Below are 22,864 nucleotides of genomic sequence, written 5' to 3' on the forward strand. Positions count from 1 at the left end.
AATTTAAAAAATTTTGAGCACCTACTGTGTATCACACACTGTTCTAGGCACAGGCAATATAGCAATGAACAAAACAGGCAAAAGTCCTTTCCCTCATCAAATGCAGTTCCCAGGGGGAGGAGAAAGGCAGTCAGCAACATACATACTTTTTTTCTTTTTTAACAAAGATAGAATCTCACAGCACACTCTATTCTACAACTGACTTTTTCTCTAAAGATGATATCATGAACATCACTTCAAGTTAATACACATAGACCTAACTCAATCTTTCTAGTAGATGTGCTGTAACAATTATGGAGTGACTAAATCTTATTCAAGTGATAGCCATCCAGATTGGTTCTAGGGCTTTGCACTTGAAAACAATGCTATATATAACAAACACTTCTCTCTGTGTGTGTGTATACATACATACATACATGCATACATACAGCCATAAGTTTTAGTGCTTTTTTTACATGAAATTTCAAAATGTGGAATTTATGGTTTATGGTTTAAAATTTTGCTAGATACTCCAAAAGAATTTTAACAATAGTCTGAAAAACAACATACCAATTTTTCCACATCCTCATTAGTCTTAGATATTATTACACTTCTTAATTTTTGCCAAGCTGATGGATCAAAACGGTAAATCTCATTGTTTTAATTAGCATTTTTTACATAGCTGAGTTTGCCCATCTTATGTTTTTGGACATTGCATTTTTCTCTTCTTTGAATTTCCTATTTATATTATTCCCCCATTTTATAGTGGGTTTTCATTTTCTGATCAACTTTCAGGAGTTCTTTGCAAATGAGCGATTGAGGATTTTTATACTTACATTGCAACTGTTTTGTTGGTGTTTTCGTTTTACTTTAGTTCTATGAAATCACATTTATATGTATAATTTCATTTTATCTTTCGGATTTTCATCTTTGTTAGAAAAATGGCTCCACAGCAAGTTTATATATGTTGTATTTTCTTATATTAGTAAGTTAATCTCAATTTAACAGCTTTGTTGAGACATAATTCACATACCATAAAGTTGACCAATTTAAAATATACAATTCACTGATAGTATATTTACAGAGTTGTGCAACCATCACCATAATCTAGTTTTTAAACATTTTGCCATACTAAAAAGACAACTTGAACCCATTAGCAGTCACCAGTCACCTCCCCCATCACAATTCTAGGCAACCAGTAATCTGCTTTCTGTTTCTATAAATTTACCTATTCTAGACATTTCATGTAAATGGGATCACACAATGTGTGGTCTTCTGTGACTGGCTTCTTTCACTTAGCACAATGTTTTTGAGGTTCATTCACATTGTAACGTATGAATGCTTCATTCCTTTTTATGGCTGAATAATATTCCATTATATGAATAAACCACATTTTCTTTTTTTTTAATTAAAAAAAATTTTAAAGTTTTTTTTTTAATAATGATTTTTTATTATATTATGTTAGTCACCATACAGTACATCCCCGAAAATTTTAAAGTTTTTAATTGCAGTACGGTGAACACATAGTATTACAGTAGTTTCAGGTGTACAATATAGTGATTTAACAATTCCATACGTCACCCTGTGCTCATCACAAGTGCACTCCTTAATCCCCATCACCTATTTAATCCATCTCCCCACCTACCTCCCCTCTGGTAACCATCACTTTGTTCTCTATAGTTGAGGGTCTGTTTCTTGGTTTGCCTCTCTCTGTCTCTCTGTCTCTCTCTCTCTCTCTTCCTTTGCTCATTTGTTTTGTTCCTTAAATTCCACATATGAGTGAAATCACATGGTATTTTTCTTTCTCTGACTTATTTCACTCAGTATATACTCTCTAGCTCCATCCATGCTGTTGCAGATGGCAAGATTTCATTCTTTTTATGGCTGAGTAATATTCCATTGTGTATATATGCCACTATTCTTTATCCATTCATCAATCGATGGACACTTGCATTGCTTCCATATCTTGGCTATAGTAAATAATGCTGCTATAAACGTAGGGGTACACATATCCCTTTGAATTAGTGTGCTTGTATTCTTTGGGTAAATACCCTGTAGTGCGATTGCTGCATTGTAAGGTATTTCTATTTTTAACTTTTTGGGGACCCTTCATATTGTTTTCCACAGTGGCTGCCCCAGTTTGCATTTCCAGCAACAGTGCACGAGGGTTCCCCTTTCTCCGCATCCTTGCCAACACTTGTTGTTTCTTGTCTTGATTTTAGCCATTCTGAGAGGTGTGAGGTGATGTCTCATTGTGGTTTTGATTTGCATTTCCCTGATGGTAAGTGATGTTGAGCATCTTTTCATGTGTCTGTTGGCCGTCTGTACGTCTTCTTTGGAGAAATGTCTGTTCTTGTCTTCTGCCCATTTCTTAATTGGATTATTTGTTTTTTGGATGTTGAGTTTGATACGTTCTTTATATATTTTGGATACTAACCCTTTGTCAGATATGTCATTTGCAAATATCTTCTTCCATTCCACGGGTTGTCTTTTAGTTTTGTTGATTGTTCCCTTTGCTGTGCAGAAGCTTTTTATTTTGATGTAGTCCCAGTAGTTTATTTTTGCTTTTGTGTCCCTTGCCTCAGAGGACCTATCTAGAAAAAGTTGCTATGGCTAATGCCAGAGAGGTTACTGCCTGTGCCCTCTTCTAGGATTTTTACGGTTTCAGGTCTCACATTTAGGTCTTTGTTCCATTTTGAGTTTATTTTTGTGTATGGTGTAAGAAAGTGGTTTCATTCTTTCCATGTAGCTGTCCACTTTTCCCAACACCATTTGTTGAAGAGACTGTATTTTCCTCATTGCATATTCTTTCCTGCTTTGTCGAAGATTAATTGACCATATAATTGTGAGTTTATTTCTGGGTTTTCTATTCTGTTTTATTGACCTATGTGTCTATTTTTGTGCCAGTAACATATCGTTTTGATTCCTACAGCTTTGTAATATAGCTTGAAGTCTGGAATTGTAATAACCCAGTTTTATTTTTATTTTTCAAGATTGCTTTGGCTTGAATAGTTCACATTTTCTTTGACCATTCATCAGACCATCAATAGATATTTGGGTTTTTTCCACTTTTTGGCTATTATGAATAATAATGTTTTGAACATTGGTGGACAGATTTTCTGCATACATATGTTTTCATTTCTCTTGGGTATATACCTGAAAGTGGAATTGTTGGATTATATGGTAACACTATTTTTAACATTTTGAGTAACTTTTAAGCTTTTTTTTCCCAAGGGTCTGCATGATTTTACATTCCCACCAGCAGTGTATAAGGATTCCGGTTTTTCCACATCCTTGTCAACCCTTATTATGATCTTTTTTATTGTCGCCATCTTAATGAATGTGAGAGAGAACCTCATTGTGGTTTTGATTTGCATTTTTCTAATGACCAGTGATATTGAGGACCTTTGTATGTACTTACTGGTTATTTGCTTACTTCTTTGGAGAAATGTCTATGTCAGATCCTTTTTCAATTTTTTAAAAAAGATTTTATTCATTTATTTGAGAGAGAGATAGAGAGAGCAAGGAGGGGGAGGGGCAGAAGGAGAGGGGGAAACAGACTCCCCCTCCGAGCAGGAAGCCTGATGCGGGCCTCTATCCCAGGACCCTGGGATGATGACCCAAGTCAAAGGCAGACACTCAACCAACTGAGCCACCCAGTCACCCCTCCTTTTTTCAATTTTTAATTCAGTTATTACTCTTTTTATTATGGTGTTGTAAGAATTCTTTATATATCCTATGTACACATCACATATTAGATAAATGATTTGGAGATAGTCTCTCTCATTCTGCAGGGTATCTTTTCCCTTTCTTGATGGTATTATTTGCAGCACAAAAATTTTTAATTTTGGTGAAATCCAATCTCTCTCTCTCTCTCTCTTTTTTTTTTTTTTTTTGGCTTGTGGTTTTGGTGTTGTATCTAAGAAGCCATTGCCTAACCCAAAGGTATGAGGATTTATTCCTATATTCTCTTCTAAGAATTTTATAGCTTAAGCTCTTACATTTGGGTATCTGATCCATTTTGAGTTAATTTTTGTGCGTGGTGTAAGGTAGGGCTCTATCTTTATTCTTTTACATGTGGCTATCCAGTTGTCCCAGCACCATCAGTAGGAAAGACTGTTCTCCCACTTAATTGTCTTGGCACATTTGTCAAAAGTCAATTGCCCATAAAGGTATAGGTTTATTTCTGGACTTTAACTTGTATTCCATTGATCTGTGGTCTATCCTAATGCAAGTAACACATGGTCCTGATTACTATAGCTCTGTAGTAAGTTTTGAAACTGGGAACTGTGAGTTGAACTTTATTCTTGTTTTCTAAGACTTTTTCAGTTATTCTGACACCCTGGCATTTCCATATGAATTTTAGAATCAGCTTGTCAACTTCTACAAAAATGCCAGCTGGGATTTTTAATCCATAGGTGTATTTGGTGGCCATTGTATTTTATTTTATTTTTATTTTTTAAAAGATTTTTTAAAATTTATTTATTTATTTATTTATTTATTTGTTTGTTTGTTTGTTTGCTGGATGGGAGGGGCAGAGGGGAAGGGAGAGCAAGAATCTTAAGCAGACTCCCTGCTGAGCACAGAGCCCAACATGGGGCTCAATCTTATGACTCTTAGATCATGACCCTGAGATCACGACCTGAGCTGAAACCAAGAGTCAGACGCTTAACTGACCGAGCCAGCCAGGTAACCCTGGCTATTGCCATTTTAACAATACTAGGTCTTTGAGTCTATGAACACGGGATATTGTTCTATTTATTTAGATCTTTAATTTTCTTGAACAAAATTTTGGTTTCTCAGTGTAAAAATCTTGAACTTCTTTTGTTAAATTCATTTCTGAGTATTTTATTCTTTTTGGTGCTATAGTAAGTAGAATTGCTTTCTTAATATACATTTTTGGATTGTTCATTTCTAGCGTATAGAAATACAAATGATTTTTGTATGTTGTACAATCCTGATTAACTCGTTTATTAGTTCTATTAGTTTTTAGTAGATTCCTTGGGATTTTCTATATATAAGATCATATTATTTATGAATGAAAACAGTTTTACTTCTTTTCCAGTCTGGATGCCTTTTACTTCTTTTTCTTGCTTAATTGTCCTGGCTAGACCCTCTAGACTAATGTTGACTAGACATGGTGAGAGCAGATATCCTTGCTTTGTTCCTGATCTTAAGAGGGACACATTCAGTCTTTCACCGTTAGTGTACCAGATTGAGGAAGTTCCCTTCTATGCCTAATTTGTTGAGTGTTTTTATCACAAAAGAGTGTTAGAGTTTGTCAAATGCTTTTCCTGCATCTATTTAGATGATCATGTGGTTTTTGTTCTTTATTTCATTAATATGGTGTATTACATTTGTTTATTTCAGATATTAAACAAACCTTGCATTCCTGGGATAAATCCCACTTGTTCATGTTATATAATCCCTTTTATATATTGCTGGATGCAGTTTGCTAGTATTTTTTTGAGGATTTTCCATCTATATATTTTTTTTAATTAAAAAAATTTTTCAAGTAATCTTTACGCCCAACATGGGGCTCGAACTCACAACCCTGAGATCAAGAGTCACATGCTCTACTGACTGAGCCAGCCAGATGCCCCTCCATCTATATTCATAAGAGATGTTGTGATGTGTAGTTTTCTTGTGATCTTTGGTTTTGGTATCAGGCTAAAATACTGGCTTCATATAATAAGATGGGTAGTACGCCCACCTCTTCTCTTTTTTGGAAGAGTTTGTGAATGATTGGTATTAATTCTTCTATAAGCATTTGGTAGACTTCACCGTGAAGCCATCTCATCCTGAGCTTTCATGGGAGGTTGTTTGATTACTTATTCAGTCTCTTTATCTGTTCCAAGTTTGTTCAGGTTTTCTATTTCTTCTTAGTTTTGGTAGTTTGTATCTTTATAGGAATTTGTCCATTTTATCTGGATTAATTTGTTGGTGTACAATTGCTTATAGTCTTCCTTTATAATCTTTCATTTCTGTGAGATCAGTTGTGATTCCCCTCTTTCATTCCTGATTTTAGAAATTTGAGTCCTTCTTTCTTTTTTTCTTGGCCAGTCTAGCTAAAGTTTTGTCAGTCTTATTGATCTTTTCAAAGAACCAATTTTTGGCTTCATTGATTTTCTCTATTGTTTTCATGTTTTCTATTTCATTTACAGGCACACCTCAGAGATATTGCAGGTTCATTTTCAGACCACTGTAATAAAACAAATATTACAATAAAGCAAGTCAGGAGAATTTTTCAGTTTCCCAGTGCATATACAAGTTATATTTACATTATACTGTAGTCTATTAAGTGTGCAATAGCATATCCAAAAAACAATGTATATACTTTAATTTTAAAATACTGTATTGCTAAAAGAAATGCTAGTCATCATCTGAGCTTTCAGCCAGTCATCATCTTGCCAGTGGAGGGTCTTGCCTAAATCTTGATGGCTGCTGACTAATCAGGGTGATGGTTGGTGAAGGTTGGGGTAGCTGTGGCAATTTCTTAAAGTAAGACAACGTGAAATTTGCTAAATTGATTGGATGTTCCTTTCATGAATGATTTCTCCGTAGCATGGGATGCTGTTTGACAGCATTTTACCCACAGTAACTTCTTTCAGAATTGGAGTCTGTCCTCTCAAACCCTGCTGCTGCTTTATCAACTAAATGTATATAATATTTTAAATCCTTTGTTGTCATTTCAATAACCTTCACAGCATCTTCACCAGGAGTAGATTCATCTCAAGAAACCACTTTCTTTGTTCATCCATAAGAAGCAACTCGTCATCCATTAAAATTTTATCCTGAGATGGCAGCAATTCAGTCCCATCTTCAGGCTCCACTTCTAATTTTAGTTCTCTTGTGGTTTCCACCACATCTGCAGTTGCTCCCTTCACTGAAGTCTTGAACCCCTCAAAGTCATCCATGAGGGTTGGAATCAACTTCTTCCAAACTCCTGTTAATGTTGATACTTGACCTTTTCCCATGAATCACGAATGTTCTTAATGGCATCAACAATGGTGAATCCTTTTCAGAATGTTTTCCATTTACTTTTCCCAGATCAATCAGAGGAATCACTATCTATGGCAATTATAGCCTTATAAAATGTATTTCTTAAATAATAAGATTTGAAAGTCTAAATTCCTCCTTGATCCATGGGCTGCAGAATGAATGTGGTGTTAGCAGTCACAAAAACATTAGTCTCACTGTACATCTCCATCAGAGCGCTCAGATAACCAGGTGCATTGTCATTGAGCAGGCATATTTTAAAAGGAATCTTTCTTTCTGAGCAGTAGGCCTCAACAATGGGCTTAAAATATTCAGTAAACCATGTTGTAAACAGGTGTGCTGTCATTTAGGCTTTGTTCCATTTATAAAGCACAGGCAGAATGGATTTAGCGTAATTTTTAAAGGCCCTAGGATTTTCAGAATGGTAAATAAACATTGCCTTCAGGGTGCCTGGGTGGCTCAGTTGGTTAAGCATCTGCTTTCGGCTCAGGTCACGATGCCAGGGTCCTGGAGTCGAGCCTCCTGTCAGGCTCCCTGCTCAGTGGGGAGTCTGCTTCTCCCTTTCCCTCTGCCCCTGCTTGTGCTCCCTCTTTCTCTCTCAAATAAATTAAAAAAATCTTTAAAAAAATAATAAACATCACCTTCAACTTAAAGTCACCAGCTGCATTAGCCCCTAACAAGAATGTCAGCCTGCCCTTGGAAGCTTTGAAGCCAGGCACTGACTTCTCACTAGCTATGGGAGTCCTAGATGGCATCTTCTTCCAGTAGAAGGCTATTTCATCTGTATTGAAAATCCGTTGTTTAGTGGAGCCACCTTCATTAATTATTTGAGCCAGATTTTCTGGATAACTTGCTACAGCATCTATATCAGCACTTGCTACTTCACCTTGAACTTTAATATTATGGAGATGGCTTCTTTCCTTAAACCTCATCAACCGACCTTTGCTAGTTTCAAACCTTTCTTCTGCAGCTTCCTCACCTCTCTCAGCCCTCATAGAATTGAAGAGAGTTAGGACTTTGCTCTGGATTAGGCTTTGGTCTAAGAGAATACTGTGGCTGGTTTGATCTTCCATCCAGACCACTTAGACTTTTCTCCATATTAGCAATAAGGCTGTTTCACTTTCTTATCATTTGGGTTTATTGGAATAGCAATTTAATTTCCTTTAAAATTTTTTCCTTTCATTCACAACTTGGTTAGCTTTTTGGCACAGGAGGCTTAGTTTTCAGCCTCTATTGGCTTTCAGCATGCCTTCATCACTAAGCTTAATCATTTGTAGCTTTTAATTTAAAGTGAGGGACACCTGGCTGCTCAGTCAAATGACTCTTGATCTCGGGGTTGTGAGTTTGAGCCCCACATTGGGTGTAGAGATTACTAAAAAAAAAAACAAAAAAAACCAAAAACAAAAACAAACAAAAAAACAAAAACAAAAAAACTTAAAAAAATACAAAGTGAGAGACCTGTGACTCCCTTTCACTTGAACACTTAGAGGCCATTGTAGGGTTATAAATTAGTCTAATTTCAATATTGTTGTGTCTCGGGGGAAAGGGAGGCTCAAGGAAAGGGAGAAATGGGGGAATGACTGGTCAGTAGAGCAGTCAGAACAGGTACAATATTTATCAATTAAGTTGGCTGTCTTATATGGGCATAGTTTGTGGCACCCCCAAAAGATTACAATACTAACATTAAAGATCACTGATCATAGAGCACCATAGCCAGTAAAATAATAATGGAAAAGTTTGAAATATTGTGAGAATTACCAAAATCTGACACAGAGACACAAAGTGAGCAAATGCTATTCGAAAAATGGCGCGGATAGACTTGCTCGATGGAGGGTTACCACAAACCTTCAATATGGAAAAATACCTGTGAAGTACTGTAAAACATTTATGCCTGTAGTTTTCCTCTATTCTTTATTCTTTCCATTCTGCTTTCTTTTGGTTTACTCTTTTTTTTTCTAGTTTTTGAAGGCAGAGATTATGTTATCGATTTGAGAACTTTTTTAATATAAGCATTTATAGCTATAAATTTTCCTCTAAGCACTGTTTTGGTTGTGTCTCATATGTTTTGACATATTGTGTTTTAATCTTCATTTATCTTAAAGTATTTTCTAATTTCTCTTGTGATTTCTCCTTTGACCCATTGGTTATTTAGGATTGTGTTGTTTAATTTCCTTGTATTTGTGATTTCCCCAAATTTCTTTCTGTTATTAATCTCTAATTTATTCCCTTTATAGTCAGAAAAGATATTTTGTATTATTTTGATCATGTTAAATCTATTGAGACTTATATTGTGGCCTAGCATAGGATCTATTGTGGAGAGTGTTCCACATGTGCTTTAGAAAAATGTATACTCTGTTATTGGGTGGAGTGTTTTATGCGTATCTGTTAAATTCAGTTGGTTTATAGTGCTGTTCAAGTCTTTTATATCCTTTTTTATTTTCTGCCTCATTGTTCTATCCATTATTGAAAGTAGAATATTGAAGTCCCCAACTATTATTGTTAAATTGTCTATTTCTCCTTTCAACTCTGTCTGTTTTTGCTTCATATAGTTTTGGCTCTGTTGTTGGGTTCATATATGTTTACAATTGTTTTATCTTCTTGTCTGACTCTTTTATATTTTATATCCCTCTATCTCTAGTAATATATTTTGTCTTCAAGTCTATTCTGTCACTATGAGTATAGCCACTCTAACTCTCTTATGGTTGATGTTTGCATAATACATCTTTTTTGTTGTTGTTCTTTCAAGCTCTTTGTATCTTTGAAGCTAAAGTGTATCTCCTGTAGAAAACATACAGTTGGGTCTTTTTGTAAAAATCCAGTCTCACAGTCTCTGCTTTTTGATTTTTTAAAATCTATTCACATATGATGTTATTATTGATATGGCTGGATTTACCTCTGCCATTTTGCTTTTGGGGGGAGGGGGTATATGACTCATAGCTACTTTATTTCTCTCTTCCTCCTTTATTTAGAATTTATTTTTGTAAATGGTCGAGGTGGTTTAGCATCCAGACAGATAACTATGTTAGCACCATGTTAAAAAAAATTGCCCTTTTCTACTGAATTGTAATACCTCCTTTGTCATATATATTGTTGCCATATATAGTTCACTAAGTTTATGCAGTTGCTATTATGTTCTGCTCGTGCATCTGTCTTCTCTTCTGTCAATACCTATTGTTTGATTTAAGCAACTTCACTGGAAATTGTAGTGTCTGCTATAGCAAGTCCCTCTTTATTTTTCTTGTTTTTAAAAATTATCTTGGATATGCTCAGACATCAATTGCTTGTGTAAATCTTTGAAATAAAAAAGAAAACGCCAGTGGTAATCCTTTTAAAATTTCATAATACGTGCACACTGACCACCTAGTAACAGGGCGTGTGTGAAATTAGGCAATTCATTTGATGTAGAAACTGGTAAGTGGTAACATAACACATTAAAACAAGACACAGTGGGATGATTTATGTGTCTTTCACCTAATAATTGTTTCGTTGACATAGGGTGAATGCTATTGAGAGTAGTGCCATCAGGATATTGAAAGAGAGAATGATTTCAAGAAAAACTGACCTCATTCGTGCTTTCCAACTTCAAGACCGCAGTAAATCAGGTAATAAAATTATGTAATGCTTACCATTTCTTAACATACCAGCTTACATACAAATCAGTTTTCTTTTTTTCTTTTTTTTTTTTTTTGGTTCTCAAGATTTCAGTTTTCTATTTTTACTAGCAAGGAAAGATAGAGATAAAAATAAAATATAATCCATTATGTGCTTGAAAAAAGCCACATTCCTCCTTTGCAGTAAGTTTCTTTCAACTTAAAACAACAACCCTTCTCTTCTGGTCGTATCTCAGAGTAAATACTCTATAAGGCCCTCCTGTTAAGAAACAGCTATATTCTAGAGGATACAGAATTTTAATGCATCTACTAGTCTCACAGTAAGATAAATATCTAGGAAACATTTTCTTTCCTCTTGAAAGGTTTTTTGAAACCACATATGGGAGCATGGAGCAGCAAGCAAGCCCAAAATGGTAGATTGTCCTGAGGGCAAATGCTAATTTTGGTGTAACATTCAATCCTGAGACTAAACCATGGGATAACAGAAAGATGGATAAGCTGGATCTGAGACTTCTACATCAAGCTTGGGCCCTCAAAGTGGCTATGGTAGGCTTGTGTTTGTAGTGCCTCCTGACTCTTGGCAAGCAAGTGCAAACCCATGTTCAAGGGATGCATCCGTAATTTTGGCCACTAATATATCCCGAGAGTAAGATCAACCACGAGTTCATAACCAAAGATCATGAAACAAACAAGGAGACAAGCTACCATGAGTAAGAGTCAGTAGAAACAGCAAACTACAGATTTAGTTCCCTAAAGATATCAGATATTAGAATTATCAAATACAAATACAAACAACTAAGACATGTTTAAAGAAATAAAAGATGGAATTTCAGACATGCATTTGAAAATGATTTGAAGAACCAAATAGGTATAAAAATATACTTGTTAAAAAAAACCATAATGGATGTGTTAAACAGAAGAGTAGACATTGCTTAAGAAAGAATTAGAAAGATTAAGAGTTATGGACAGTAAAAGTCTAACATACATCTACTCAGGGTCCCAGGAGGAGAGACTGTAAGAGAGGATATATTTGACATGATTATGGCTGAGACTTTTCCAGAACTGATGAGCAATTCATATGCACAGGTAGAGAGGTATAGTGTTTCTCAAACAGGATAAAAAAATTAAATTCACACCTATACACACTTGTGGAGAAACTACAGAGCACCAACAGCAAATAAAAATATCTTAAAAGCAGAGAGAAGTACACATTGCTACAAAGAGAAAACAATTAGACTGTTATCAGACTTCTCAATAGTTGCAATAGAAGCCAGTAGACAGTGGAATCATATACACAAAACACTGAAAATAAAATTTAGGAAAAGATATAACATGAAAATACTAACAAAATCAAAGTTGGAACAGCTCTATTAATATTAGACAAAGTAGACTCTAAGGAAATATACATTACTAGAAATAAAAAGGGACACTTTATGATGATAAAATATTCAGTTTGCCAGTTGAATCCATACTAAATGTGTATGTACCGATTAATATAGCCTCAAAAATATGTAAAAAAATGAACAGAACAAATAGAAGTAGAAAAATCTACCATCATATTGGGAGATTTTAACACTCCTTTAACTAAAAGAATTAACTGACAAAAAGATTAGCAGACTTTCCCTAAAAGATGTATATAGAATCCTGCACCCAACATTGCAGAATATACATTTTTGTCAAGCACAAATGGAACACTTACAAAAATTGATTATAAATTGGAACAGAAAGCAAATCTCAACAAATTTTGTATTCGAAATATACAGAATACATTTTCTATCATAGTGAATTGACAGAAGGTAGCCAGAAAATTCCCTGGGGCTTCGAAATGAGAAATACACTTCTAAGTAACTCAGATCAAAGGAGAAATAACAGTGGAAATTAGAATTCTGCAATTGAATGATAATGAAAATGCAACATATTGAAACTTATAAGATGCAAGTTAGAGAAGCACTGAACATGCATATATTTTAATATTTTAAAATATGAAACTGATCAACAAAGTAAAAAAATAAAGATTCTTTGAAGAAACTGGTAAAGTTGATAAAACACTGGTAAGGAGAAAGAGAGAGAGAAATAACCAATGCCAGAATTGAAAGGGGAGATATTACTACAGACTTTACAGATATTAAAAAGCTCATAAGAGGTATTATAAAAACTCTTATGCTAATAATTGACACTTTAGATTAAATGGACAAATTCCTAAAATATGTACACACACACACACACACTCTCTCTCTCTTACCAAAACGGACACACACCAAAAAATAGAAAATCTGAACAATCCTATAACTGTTGAAGAAAATGGGATCTGAAATTTTGAAACTTGCCACAAAGAAACCTTAGTTCGGATAGTTTCATTAGCTTTTACAATATACATTTAAGAATAACACCAGTATTACACAAACTCTTCCAGAGAATGGAAATAGAAGGAATATTTCCAAGATTATTTTAGGAGGTCAGCATAACCTTGATACCAAAATGTAACAAAAACATTATGGAAAAGGAAAATTAATGGGTAATCTCACTCATAAATTTAGATGAAAAAAATCCTAAATGAAATAATAGCAAAAGGTTAATAGAGCACAACAAAGTTTGGTTTATTCTAGAAATGTTAGGAATTCTAGGTTGTTTTAATATTCAGAAATTAATCAGTGTAATTCACTGCTTTAACTAAATTAAAGAAGTCATGATTCTCTCAAAATAAGAAAAACTTGTTGGATGTATTTTACCTTGGTTTCATGGCTTTAGAAAACACTTAGAAAACTAAAAATAGAAGCAAATTTCCTTAATCTCATAAAGGATATCTAACAAAGCCTATAGAAAATAGCACACTTGATGGAGTAATGTTGAAACCTCTTCTTCTAAGATTGGGAATGAGAGAAAGATGCTGAATAATTCCTATCCCCCAATGTGTCTACATCCTAATTCCCAGAATCTCTGAATGTTACCTTATATGGCTAAAGGGATTTTGTAGATGTGATTAAAATAATGATCTTGACCTAAGGAGACTAACCTGCATTATCTAGGTGGAATTGATATAATCACAATGGTTCTTATAAGAGGGATGTGAGAGGAGTCAGAGTTGGAGGAGAAGGTGATGTGCTGATAGAAGCAAATATTGAAATGATACACCCTGAAAATAGAGGAAGATGCCTCAAGCCAAGGAATATAGGCAGCCTTTAGAAGCTGAAAAGGGGAAGAAAATGGATCCTCCCATCAGAATTTCCCAAAGGAACTAGCCCTGCTGACACTTTGACTTGGCCCAGCAAACAGATTTTGGATTTCTAATCTCCAGAACTTTAAGAGAATAAATTTGTGTTGTTTTAAGCCACTAAGTCTGTGGTAATTTGTTACAGCAGTAGTAGGAAACTAATACAGATGTCTACTCTCAAGATTGTTCAACATTGTACTAGGGATGCTAGCTACTGCAATAAGGCAAGTTAAATAAGATGATAAGAATTAAAAAGGAAGAAATAAAATGTTACTATGTGTAGACAACATAACTGAGTATTCAGAAAACCCAAATAAAGACACAGAAAAACTATTAGAATTAATAAGTGAATTTAACAAGTAGAACACAAAGTCAATACACAGAAATTGATTGCATTTCCATATATTAGTATATTGGTTAGAGTCTCTTGAGACAGAAACCACAGCAATAATTTGAACAGAGAAATTTAATATAAAGAATTACTAACTAGTAAAAGGTGATTAATTACTAAAATGGCTAAAAGAGAACTCTAAAGAATACAGGAATAGAAATTGTAGGGAACAGCTGCTATCTCTAAGGCTGAGAGAGTGTACCCAAGGAAGGAACAAACTTGGAAGAGTCCCCTACCCCCACGAAGGCTAAGATTCAGACCTCACTGAAGAGGGAGTGACTGTAGCCCACTAGATGGGGTGGAAGTTCACTGAGGCATCCCATGTCAAAGCTGGTCTATAGCTGGGGGCCACGACTGAAGAGGATGGAGCAACCCACTGGGGTGCCAGCAAAACCCTCTGGACTGTGTACCACTGAGTCTCCCACACACTCCTGGCAAGGAAGGCATTCACTGTGGTGCCAGTGAAATTGACTAGATAGTGGGTGCCAATGCATTTCCCACATACCTCTGGCAACCATGCTGTGCTGTAAAAGCAAGAAGGAAAGCATACCAGAAGCGTTTCTTCTGCCAAGTCTTAGAGCATTCTTCCTGTACCCTCTACTGACATTATACCAGCTGCCAAAAGAGAAATATTTACAGGTTTCAGTTCCAGTGTCACAAAACAGGGCAAAGAAGGGTAGATTTGGAGCTGAGCAGGAATAAACTGATAACTGGTATAGCTAGGAATTAACTTTTAGATAATGAAAATCTTAAAAGATACCATTCACAGCAGATAAGCAAGTACTGAGGAAGGAACCTAATGACTGATGTATGAGATTTCTAAAATATTATTAAGAGAAATTAAAAAGGACTGAAATAAATAGATAGATATTACTGTGTTCAAGGGCTGAAGTTGTCAAGATATAAATTCTTTTCAAATTGAGCTGTAGGTTCGATGCACCAAAAGGGCATGTACAGAAATGTTCTTAGCAACACTATTTGTAATAGCCCCGAACTGGGGATAACCCTAATGTCCACCAACAGTAGGTGGATATATACATTGTGTGTATTCACACCATGGAATACCATACACCAATGACAATGAAGATGCTGAAACTGAATGGAACAACATGGGTGACTCTCATGAACTTAGTGTTAAGCAAAAGAAGCCAGACTCCCCCCAGGATATATACTTCATGATTCCATTTACATATAGATCAAAAAAGACAAAAGGTAAATTATAGTGTTAGAAATCAGGATAGCAGCTCTCCTTAGTAAAGTGGGAGGTGGTAGTAATTGTGAGAGGCCACAAGGGGGCCTTTTGAATATTGGCAATGTTCTCTCTCTTTTCTTTTTTTTTTTTTAACTTTGAGTTTTTATTTAAGTTCCAGTTAGTTAACATACAGTGTAATATTAGTTTCAGGTGTATAGTATAGTGATTCCACACTTCCATACATCACCCAATGTTCATCAGGACATGTGCCCTCCTTAATCCCCATCACCTGTCTCGCCCATCCACCCACCCACCTCCCCTCTGGTAACCTTCAGTGTGTTCTCTACAGTTAAGAGTCTGTTTCTTGGTTTGCCTCTCTTTTTCCCTCCCTTTGCTCATTTGTTTCTTAAATTTCACGAGTGAAATCATATGGTACTGGGCAATGTTCTATTTCTTGTCCTTAATGGTGGCTACATAGGAACTTCCTTTGTGATAATTCACTGAGCTCTGTATTTGTTTTGTGAACTTTTCGGTATGTGTTGAACATTAATTTTAAAAAAAGAATTATGGCCAGGAGACACATGAAAAGATGCTCAACATTACTCATTATCAGGGAAATGCAAATCAAAACCACAATGAGATATCACCTCACACCTGTCAGAATGGCTAAAATCAACAACACAAGAAACAACAGGTGTTGGCGAGGATGTAGAGAAAAAGGAACCCTTGTGCCCTATTGGTGCAAACCGGGGCAGCCACTGTGGAAAACAGTATGGAGGGTCCTCAAAAAGTTAAAAATAGGAATACCTTACAACCCAGCAATCACACTACAGGGTATTTACCCAAAGAATACAAGAACACTAATTCAAAGGGATACACGCGCCCCTATGTTTATAGCAACATTATTTACTATAGCCAAGATATGGAAGCAACGCAAGTGTCCATTGATTGATGAATGGATAAAGAATAGTGGTATACATACACAATGGAATATTACTCAGCCATAAGAAAGAATGAAATCTTGCCATTTGCAACAGCATGGATGGAGCTAGAGAGTATATGCTAAGTGAAATAAGCCAGAGAAAGAAAACTACCATATGATTTCACTCATGTGGAATTTAAAAAACAAAACAAGCAAAGGGAAAAAATAAGAGAGTGAGAGAGACAAATCAAGAAACAGACTCTTAACTCTAGAGAACAAACTGCTGGTTACCAGAGGGGAGGTGGGTGAGGGATGGGTGAAAGAGGTGCTAGGGATTAGGATTGCACTGGTTGTGATGAGCACAGGGTGATGTATGGAAGTGTGGAATTACCATATTATACACCAGAACTGTGGTGCCTATTGGGACAAATCACAAAGGGGAGCAGGAGGCACCCAGGCCTCAAAACGCCAGGCTGCTCACTGGCTCTGCCAAATAGGTTGCATTTCTTTACCAAATTATCAACCAATGATATGGGCTTTGTTTTTCGTTGTTGTTGTTAGGAAAACTTTCTATGGGCCAGTGGGCTTTTTCCATGGAGAACATTTTGGGGCTGAACTTACCATGGAGATCCCTGAGTTCACATCTGGTAACCACAGACAAAAATGGAAATATTAACTACATGTCCAGCTTCCAGGATATCCACATTCAGAAACCTGTGAAAGAGGCAAGTGAAACGTAGCCCCACCTAAAACCTGGCTGGAGCAATGAGGTGCCTGCGTGGCTCAGTCAGTTAAGCATCAAACTCTTGGTTTCAGCTCAGGTCATGATGTCATGGATCGTGGGATCGAGCCCCGCATCGGGCTCTGAGCTCAGTGTGGGGTCTGCTTGGGATTCTCTCTCTCCCTCTGCCCCTCCCCACCCTCACACATGTGCTCTTTCTCTTTAAAACTAACAAACAAAAAAACCTGGCTGGAGGGAAACACCCTTCAGGCAACCTATAAGAGGAACTCTGTCCTTTGAAAAGTTGGGGAGTGGGAATCATCTGGTGGATGGGCGTGGCAGTCTTGGGAAAGTCCTAAGGGGGCTCTCCCAGGTACATTGTGATCTGTTCAGGAAATTTGTGCCTTCTAAGAACATGCAAGATGGAAAAAGAAGAAGTTTCTGCAAGCAAATCCATGTCAAATATGTGATTCTTCTCTGACATGCTGTCCAGCAGAAGGGCAAATATGGCATCCATTCTTTCATTCAGCTCCCCCTTAAAATCCTCAACAGACTCCCTATTAAACTGTGAGGATATAGACTTGCTGACATGACATTTTATGCCTTCAAGATTTGTAAACTTTAGAATCTCTTATTAAAATGGGAATACCCCAGGGAGGATTATCAGACACCACCGCCCATACTTATTAATTAACAACCCTTTGGCAATTAGTTATAACACCGGGCTAAAAGGGAGCTGATGGGAACTAAGAATGGGGTGATTGTTTGCAGGGGAGATGAGAAGGTAAGAGCAGAGAGGAGAAAAGTAAAGTGTAGGTGGGAGAGTAAAATACCCACACCAAGGAGGCTTTTGGCTTCACCTAAGACACAGTTTACCACGGTGACCAAACCCATAGGCCTTGGCTTCAGGCAGCTGAGAGTCGGATCCCATTTACCAGCAATGGGAACCTTGGGAAACTTACTTTACCTCTCTGTTTCCTAATCTGTAAAATGGACATAATAATAATTCTCGTCCTTGGGGCTCTTATCGAGGACAGAATGAAATGACCCATGGAAAACTCTAGGCACAGAGCCCGCACTCAAGTGTTCTCAGTTAATGTTGGCTGTTGTTCATCGCTTCCTCGTTGGCGTGGGCCCAGCTCTCTGACGAATGCAGGCTGCACTTGCTTCCGCATACAAGAGCGTGGTCTTGTCTTTGCTGAAAGACGGTTGGTTTTCCAAGGAAGGCCTGCCTTCTCAAATTTCTATCTAAATCACATCCTTTGAACTGGTGATAATGTTTTGTGTTTGTTCCATTTACTAAAATTGACCTGTATTAGTAATTCTATGTGTTTTAACACTTAGAACATCTTTATTTTAGGCTCAATCTACTCTAATTGAAACTCTGTACAGATACCGCTCTGACCTGCAAATCATCTTCAATGTCATTGACTCTGATCACTCAGGTAAATGAGCATTGATTAGTTCAGTAGCAGTAGAAAACAAAGGCTAATCTGTTTCTCAGAAAGCAGAACTCTGTTTTCATCTGTTGCATTCTTCGCCCAAACTTGATTTAACTCAGAGCAGGGAATAAACTCATGTTTGATATTATTATTGTTTTAGTTTGTCCAAAAACTGTATTCAAGACCTTACGGTCCCTATAGGCCTCTGGATCTATTAGACAAGAATAACTCCCTTTGTAAGTCACCAGCACAGATGAAAAGATAATTTCCTGGCCATTAAACACAGTGGTTACTCCAGGCAATAAAAATCATTCCTGGACTTCTGATTCTGTTTTTGGGACTCAGGGCCATGAAAATTCATTTCTGCTTGGCTTTGAGGCACAATTACTTATTTTCAAACTCCAAAAAAATTCATCGGATAATGCCCAAGTGCAGAGGTCACTGAATACCAAAAGTCAATAATCAAAATATGAAAGTAAACCATTGCCTATAAAACATGGCAGAGCCACTGTTTGCAATCCTCTTATAAAGGGCCAGGGTATCTTCTCCCTGTACTTTCATGTCCCTTTCCCTTAGATTTTAGATCTTGCAACTTCTATACCACATAGAGTCCCCAGTCCACAATCTACTCCCATCCCTTCAGTGTATACTCATTCCAGGTTTGAAATAATCTCAGGATCCCCTGGTAATTGAAAGTGACATATTGTTTCTTATATTGACAGTCTGACTTTTCTATTTCCTTCAGTGTCTTGATGGTCAGGCATGTGAGTGAGATTCTCATTAGGACTATTCAATCAGTATAACTTACCCACACCTCCATTAGGTGGGTCTCAAAACCAACACTCACAGCCTTCTTCTATCTTCCTTTAGGCCTGATTTCCATGGAAGAATTTCGTGCCATGTGGAAACTCTTCAATAGTCACTACAGCATTCATATTGATGATTTTCAAGTTGATGAGCTCGCTGAAAGAATGGACTTAAACAAAGATGGAAGCATTGACTTTAATGAGTTTCTAAAGGCTTTCTATGTAGTGCATAAATTGGATAAGTTGAGCAAATCAGATGGCAACCTTCCTTAACAAGAACTAGGGCTTTCCCTCCTTGTAAACTCTTGGGCCCAAATCACTGACACCATCTTTCCAGAACCCTTGTAATTCATAATCAGTAGTAGAGAAAAGTAGACCCCCGTTCATGCCATGAGCAGATGTATAGTGTGGGTTTTTGAAGTCCCCAGGAAGCGGTCATTGGTAAGACTAGGTTAAATGACAGCTGATAGGATTTGGTTCCAGTGTTAGGACTCACACATTGCCAGGCAGAAACTGGGTTTGAGCCTAGTGTTGGCCTCTTGAAGTTTGGAAACATGTTGAAAGAAACCCGCAGAGCACCAGAGAAAAGTACAACAAGTGTGAGTGACTGAGGGATGGGAGGAGGAATACCAAACTATTAACGGAATAAAGTATGTCCATCTTTAAACTGAATCTTCTTTGGAGACTATAAAACCAGTGATTCTCAATCTTGGGGGAACCACGCTTGAGGGATGGGGGCCATATCAGATTCTTGGGGGAAGCTGCAGAAGTGAATTGTTTGAAAAATCCTATTTTTTTCTTGTCTGTTGGAGATACAAAGTGAACACAATTCAGATTGAGCCCTATAGTTAATATTGTTTGACACCTTCATTGGGCCTTGATTATGCATACACTGTGCAATTTATTCTGCTATTCCAATTGCATATCAAACATAATAGATTTCTCTTTAAAGGCAAGTATGTGTTTCATTTCTTTCTAATTTTCAGAACCTTAAGATCTATCAATATGCCAGGTTAGATATCCACAACCCTACCTGGTACGCACACCAGGAATAATGGATAAAATATAACAAATATCTTTTTCAAATGCATAGCAGAGCTGGCAAGAAAGTAAAACAAACCCCCAGTAGGCAAGAAAAAAAGAGCATAATTAAAACGGTAGCAATACTAACGTCGGACAGGATGTAGACTTTGAGGCAAAAAATATCATTAGGGATAAAAAGGGTCATTACTGAATGCTAAGAGGAATGATTTGCCAGGAAGATAGAAGAACTATAAACATATATGCATCTAATAACAGAATGTTAAAATTTATAATGCAAAAATTGACATTACTAGGAGAAATTGATGGAGATTCTAAATATACCTATGTCAGGAATTGACCATGTACATAAAAAAATAGTGTATAGACTTTTGGACAACCCAGTTAATCCACCTAATTGTGTGTGTGTGTACTCTGGAATCAGTTTTAGAGAATATGCATTGTTTTCAAGCACACATGGAACATTTATAAAAATTGACCATGTACAACACATATCTCAAATACCAACCAACAAAACAAAGATACTACATTCTCTGATCATAATGCAATTAAATTAGAAACAACCTAAGATAACCATAGTAATGAGTGAAAAGGAATATAACTATAGCTCTACCAGAAATTGCTGAAACTAGTTCACAAGAATACTGTGAGTAGCCATTTTTAAAAATAGGTGAATGGACTGTTTCTTAGAGAAAAATGTGATTTTCTAAGGCTAACTCAAAAACAAAAGGAGGGTCTGAAGAGACACACCATTAAAGAATATGATGGCTTTGCGATGTGTCAGTTTGGCCAGGCTGAACTACATTTCTCAGAATTTCCATTCTTGTATGTTTCTGGTTAAAGTGGGGGGCCGGGGAGATTCTTGAGTGATCGGGAAGGCAAAGGGAAGTAGCTGCCATAGTACAGCTCACACACACCGTGGCTGAGCTGCTGAGTCACTCTGTTGGTGTGAAGTGGCCCAAAATTGCTCTAAGTTCCCCCGGATCCTCTGTCAGCTTCTTTGATTCCTGGGCCAGGTGTGTGCTTAGTTCTGTGAGGCGACTCCTGGGCCAGGTGTGTGTAATCTCCGTGATGAAGGGCCGTGGCTTCCGCAGGATGACCTCATTACCGATGCCAGAGACCGTAAGAGTGGACTCAGTCTGCAGTCCGTTCTTGTGGGGTGCCAGCTTGTACTTGTGGGTTCGAGCCGCTTTTCATCTTCCCCTTCTGACTACCGGCCCTGTGGACTTCGAGCTCCAACACCAGGTATGGCGTCTTCCAGAGCCTCCTTACCCAGCTCCCACATTTGCATAAGCCCCTTCTACTGGTTTTAGAGAGAGAGAGAGAGAACCCTGACTGATACAGAATTTCGTACTGAGAGTGGTTCCAAAAAAACAATCTTTCTTTTCTTCGAGAGAGAGCAAGAGCACAAGCAGGGGGAGCGGCAGGCAAAGGGAGAAACAGTCTCCCCACTGACCAAGGAGCCCGATGTGGGGTTCGATCCCACAACCCTGGGATCATGACCCGAGCCGAAGGCAGCCGCTCAACCGACTGGGCCACCCAGGCACCCCAAAAGAACAGAATCTTGATGAGTGCTCCGAAGGCGTACAACCTGATGTATGTAGAGCTTTTGCCCCATTATCTCACATGAAAATCCACCGATAATCCCAGGATAGTGGTTTTAAGAAATGTCCAATCCCTGGCAGTCGAGGATGAGTCTTTTTTTGTTGCTTCCTGAATATCGTTTGGTTATCTGTTATCGGGGTTCTTTCTGGAACTCTCATTTTCTTCCTTGGGCTTCTAATTGCTGGAATTATATGCCTTGTTGGAAATTTTACCTAAAAATGTACTTGATTTTACTGAAGATTTTTATTTAATGCTGTAAAACTTCTGCTTGAAACATGAGTGGTGCTTAGCCACATTTCAATTTTACAAAGTATATGCGTACACTATATAGAGTTGTGAAATCTCACTTTTAGTTTATATTTCTTTATTACAAATGAGATGGAACATCTTTGTTGGCCAGTCTGTTTTCTTTTAAGAAAATGCTTGTTCTTTTGCTCATTTTTCTAATAGCTACTTGTCTTTTTCTTATTGATTTCTAGGAACTTTAAAACTCTCCTTGATACTAATCCTTTGTTTATCTGGGGAGCAGATTATCTTCTCCCGGTCTGTGACTTTATTTTTCACTTTCTTTCTGACATATGTATATTTTTACATTTTTATTTTAATTCCAGTTAGTTAACATACAGTGTTATCTTAGTTTCAGGTGGACAATAGAGTGATTCAGGTTTTTTTCAAGTTTCCTTCTGACATGTATTTTTAAGCAGAAGTCTTTGTTTAGTTTTTATTTCATAATTCTAAACTGCTATCCAGCTAGGCTTGGAGGGGAATAAGGAAAATATGGAACCCATAGAGCTGCAGCGAGAGCCCAAAGATTGGGGATTTTGAGCAGATGGGGGTGAAGGGGTACCCTCCTGAGCTACAGAAGGCACGGTATGGTAGTTAACATAAAACACAAGTCAAGTTTATGAGGTTTGTCCGCAGTCGGTGATGGTGATCTTGTTGCC

General features: G+C 37.0%; 1 protein-coding gene across 4 annotated transcripts in view; it reads left to right on the forward strand.

Moving 5' to 3' along the window:
* PPEF1 (protein phosphatase with EF-hand domain 1) overlaps positions 1-19,941 on the forward strand; it is a 122,315-nt gene extending 102,374 nt beyond the window's left edge. For all 4 annotated transcript variants that reach the window (XM_026480229.4, XM_044377565.3, XM_057310353.1 and 1 more), the window contains 4 exons: positions 10,474-10,580; positions 16,867-17,030; positions 18,387-18,471; positions 19,339-19,941. In XM_026480229.4, coding sequence (XP_026336014.1) covers positions 10,474-10,580; positions 16,867-17,030; positions 18,387-18,471; positions 19,339-19,547 — 565 coding nt within the window. In that variant the 3' untranslated portion in view covers positions 19,548-19,941. The remainder of the gene's footprint in view (positions 1-10,473; positions 10,581-16,866; positions 17,031-18,386; positions 18,472-19,338) is intronic.
* The last annotated feature ends 2,923 nt before the right edge of the window (positions 19,942-22,864 follow it).

This window comes from Ursus arctos, chromosome X, assembly GCF_023065955.2.
Source record: "Ursus arctos isolate Adak ecotype North America chromosome X, UrsArc2.0, whole genome shotgun sequence".
Classification (NCBI taxonomy): Eukaryota; Metazoa; Chordata; class Mammalia; order Carnivora; family Ursidae; genus Ursus; species Ursus arctos.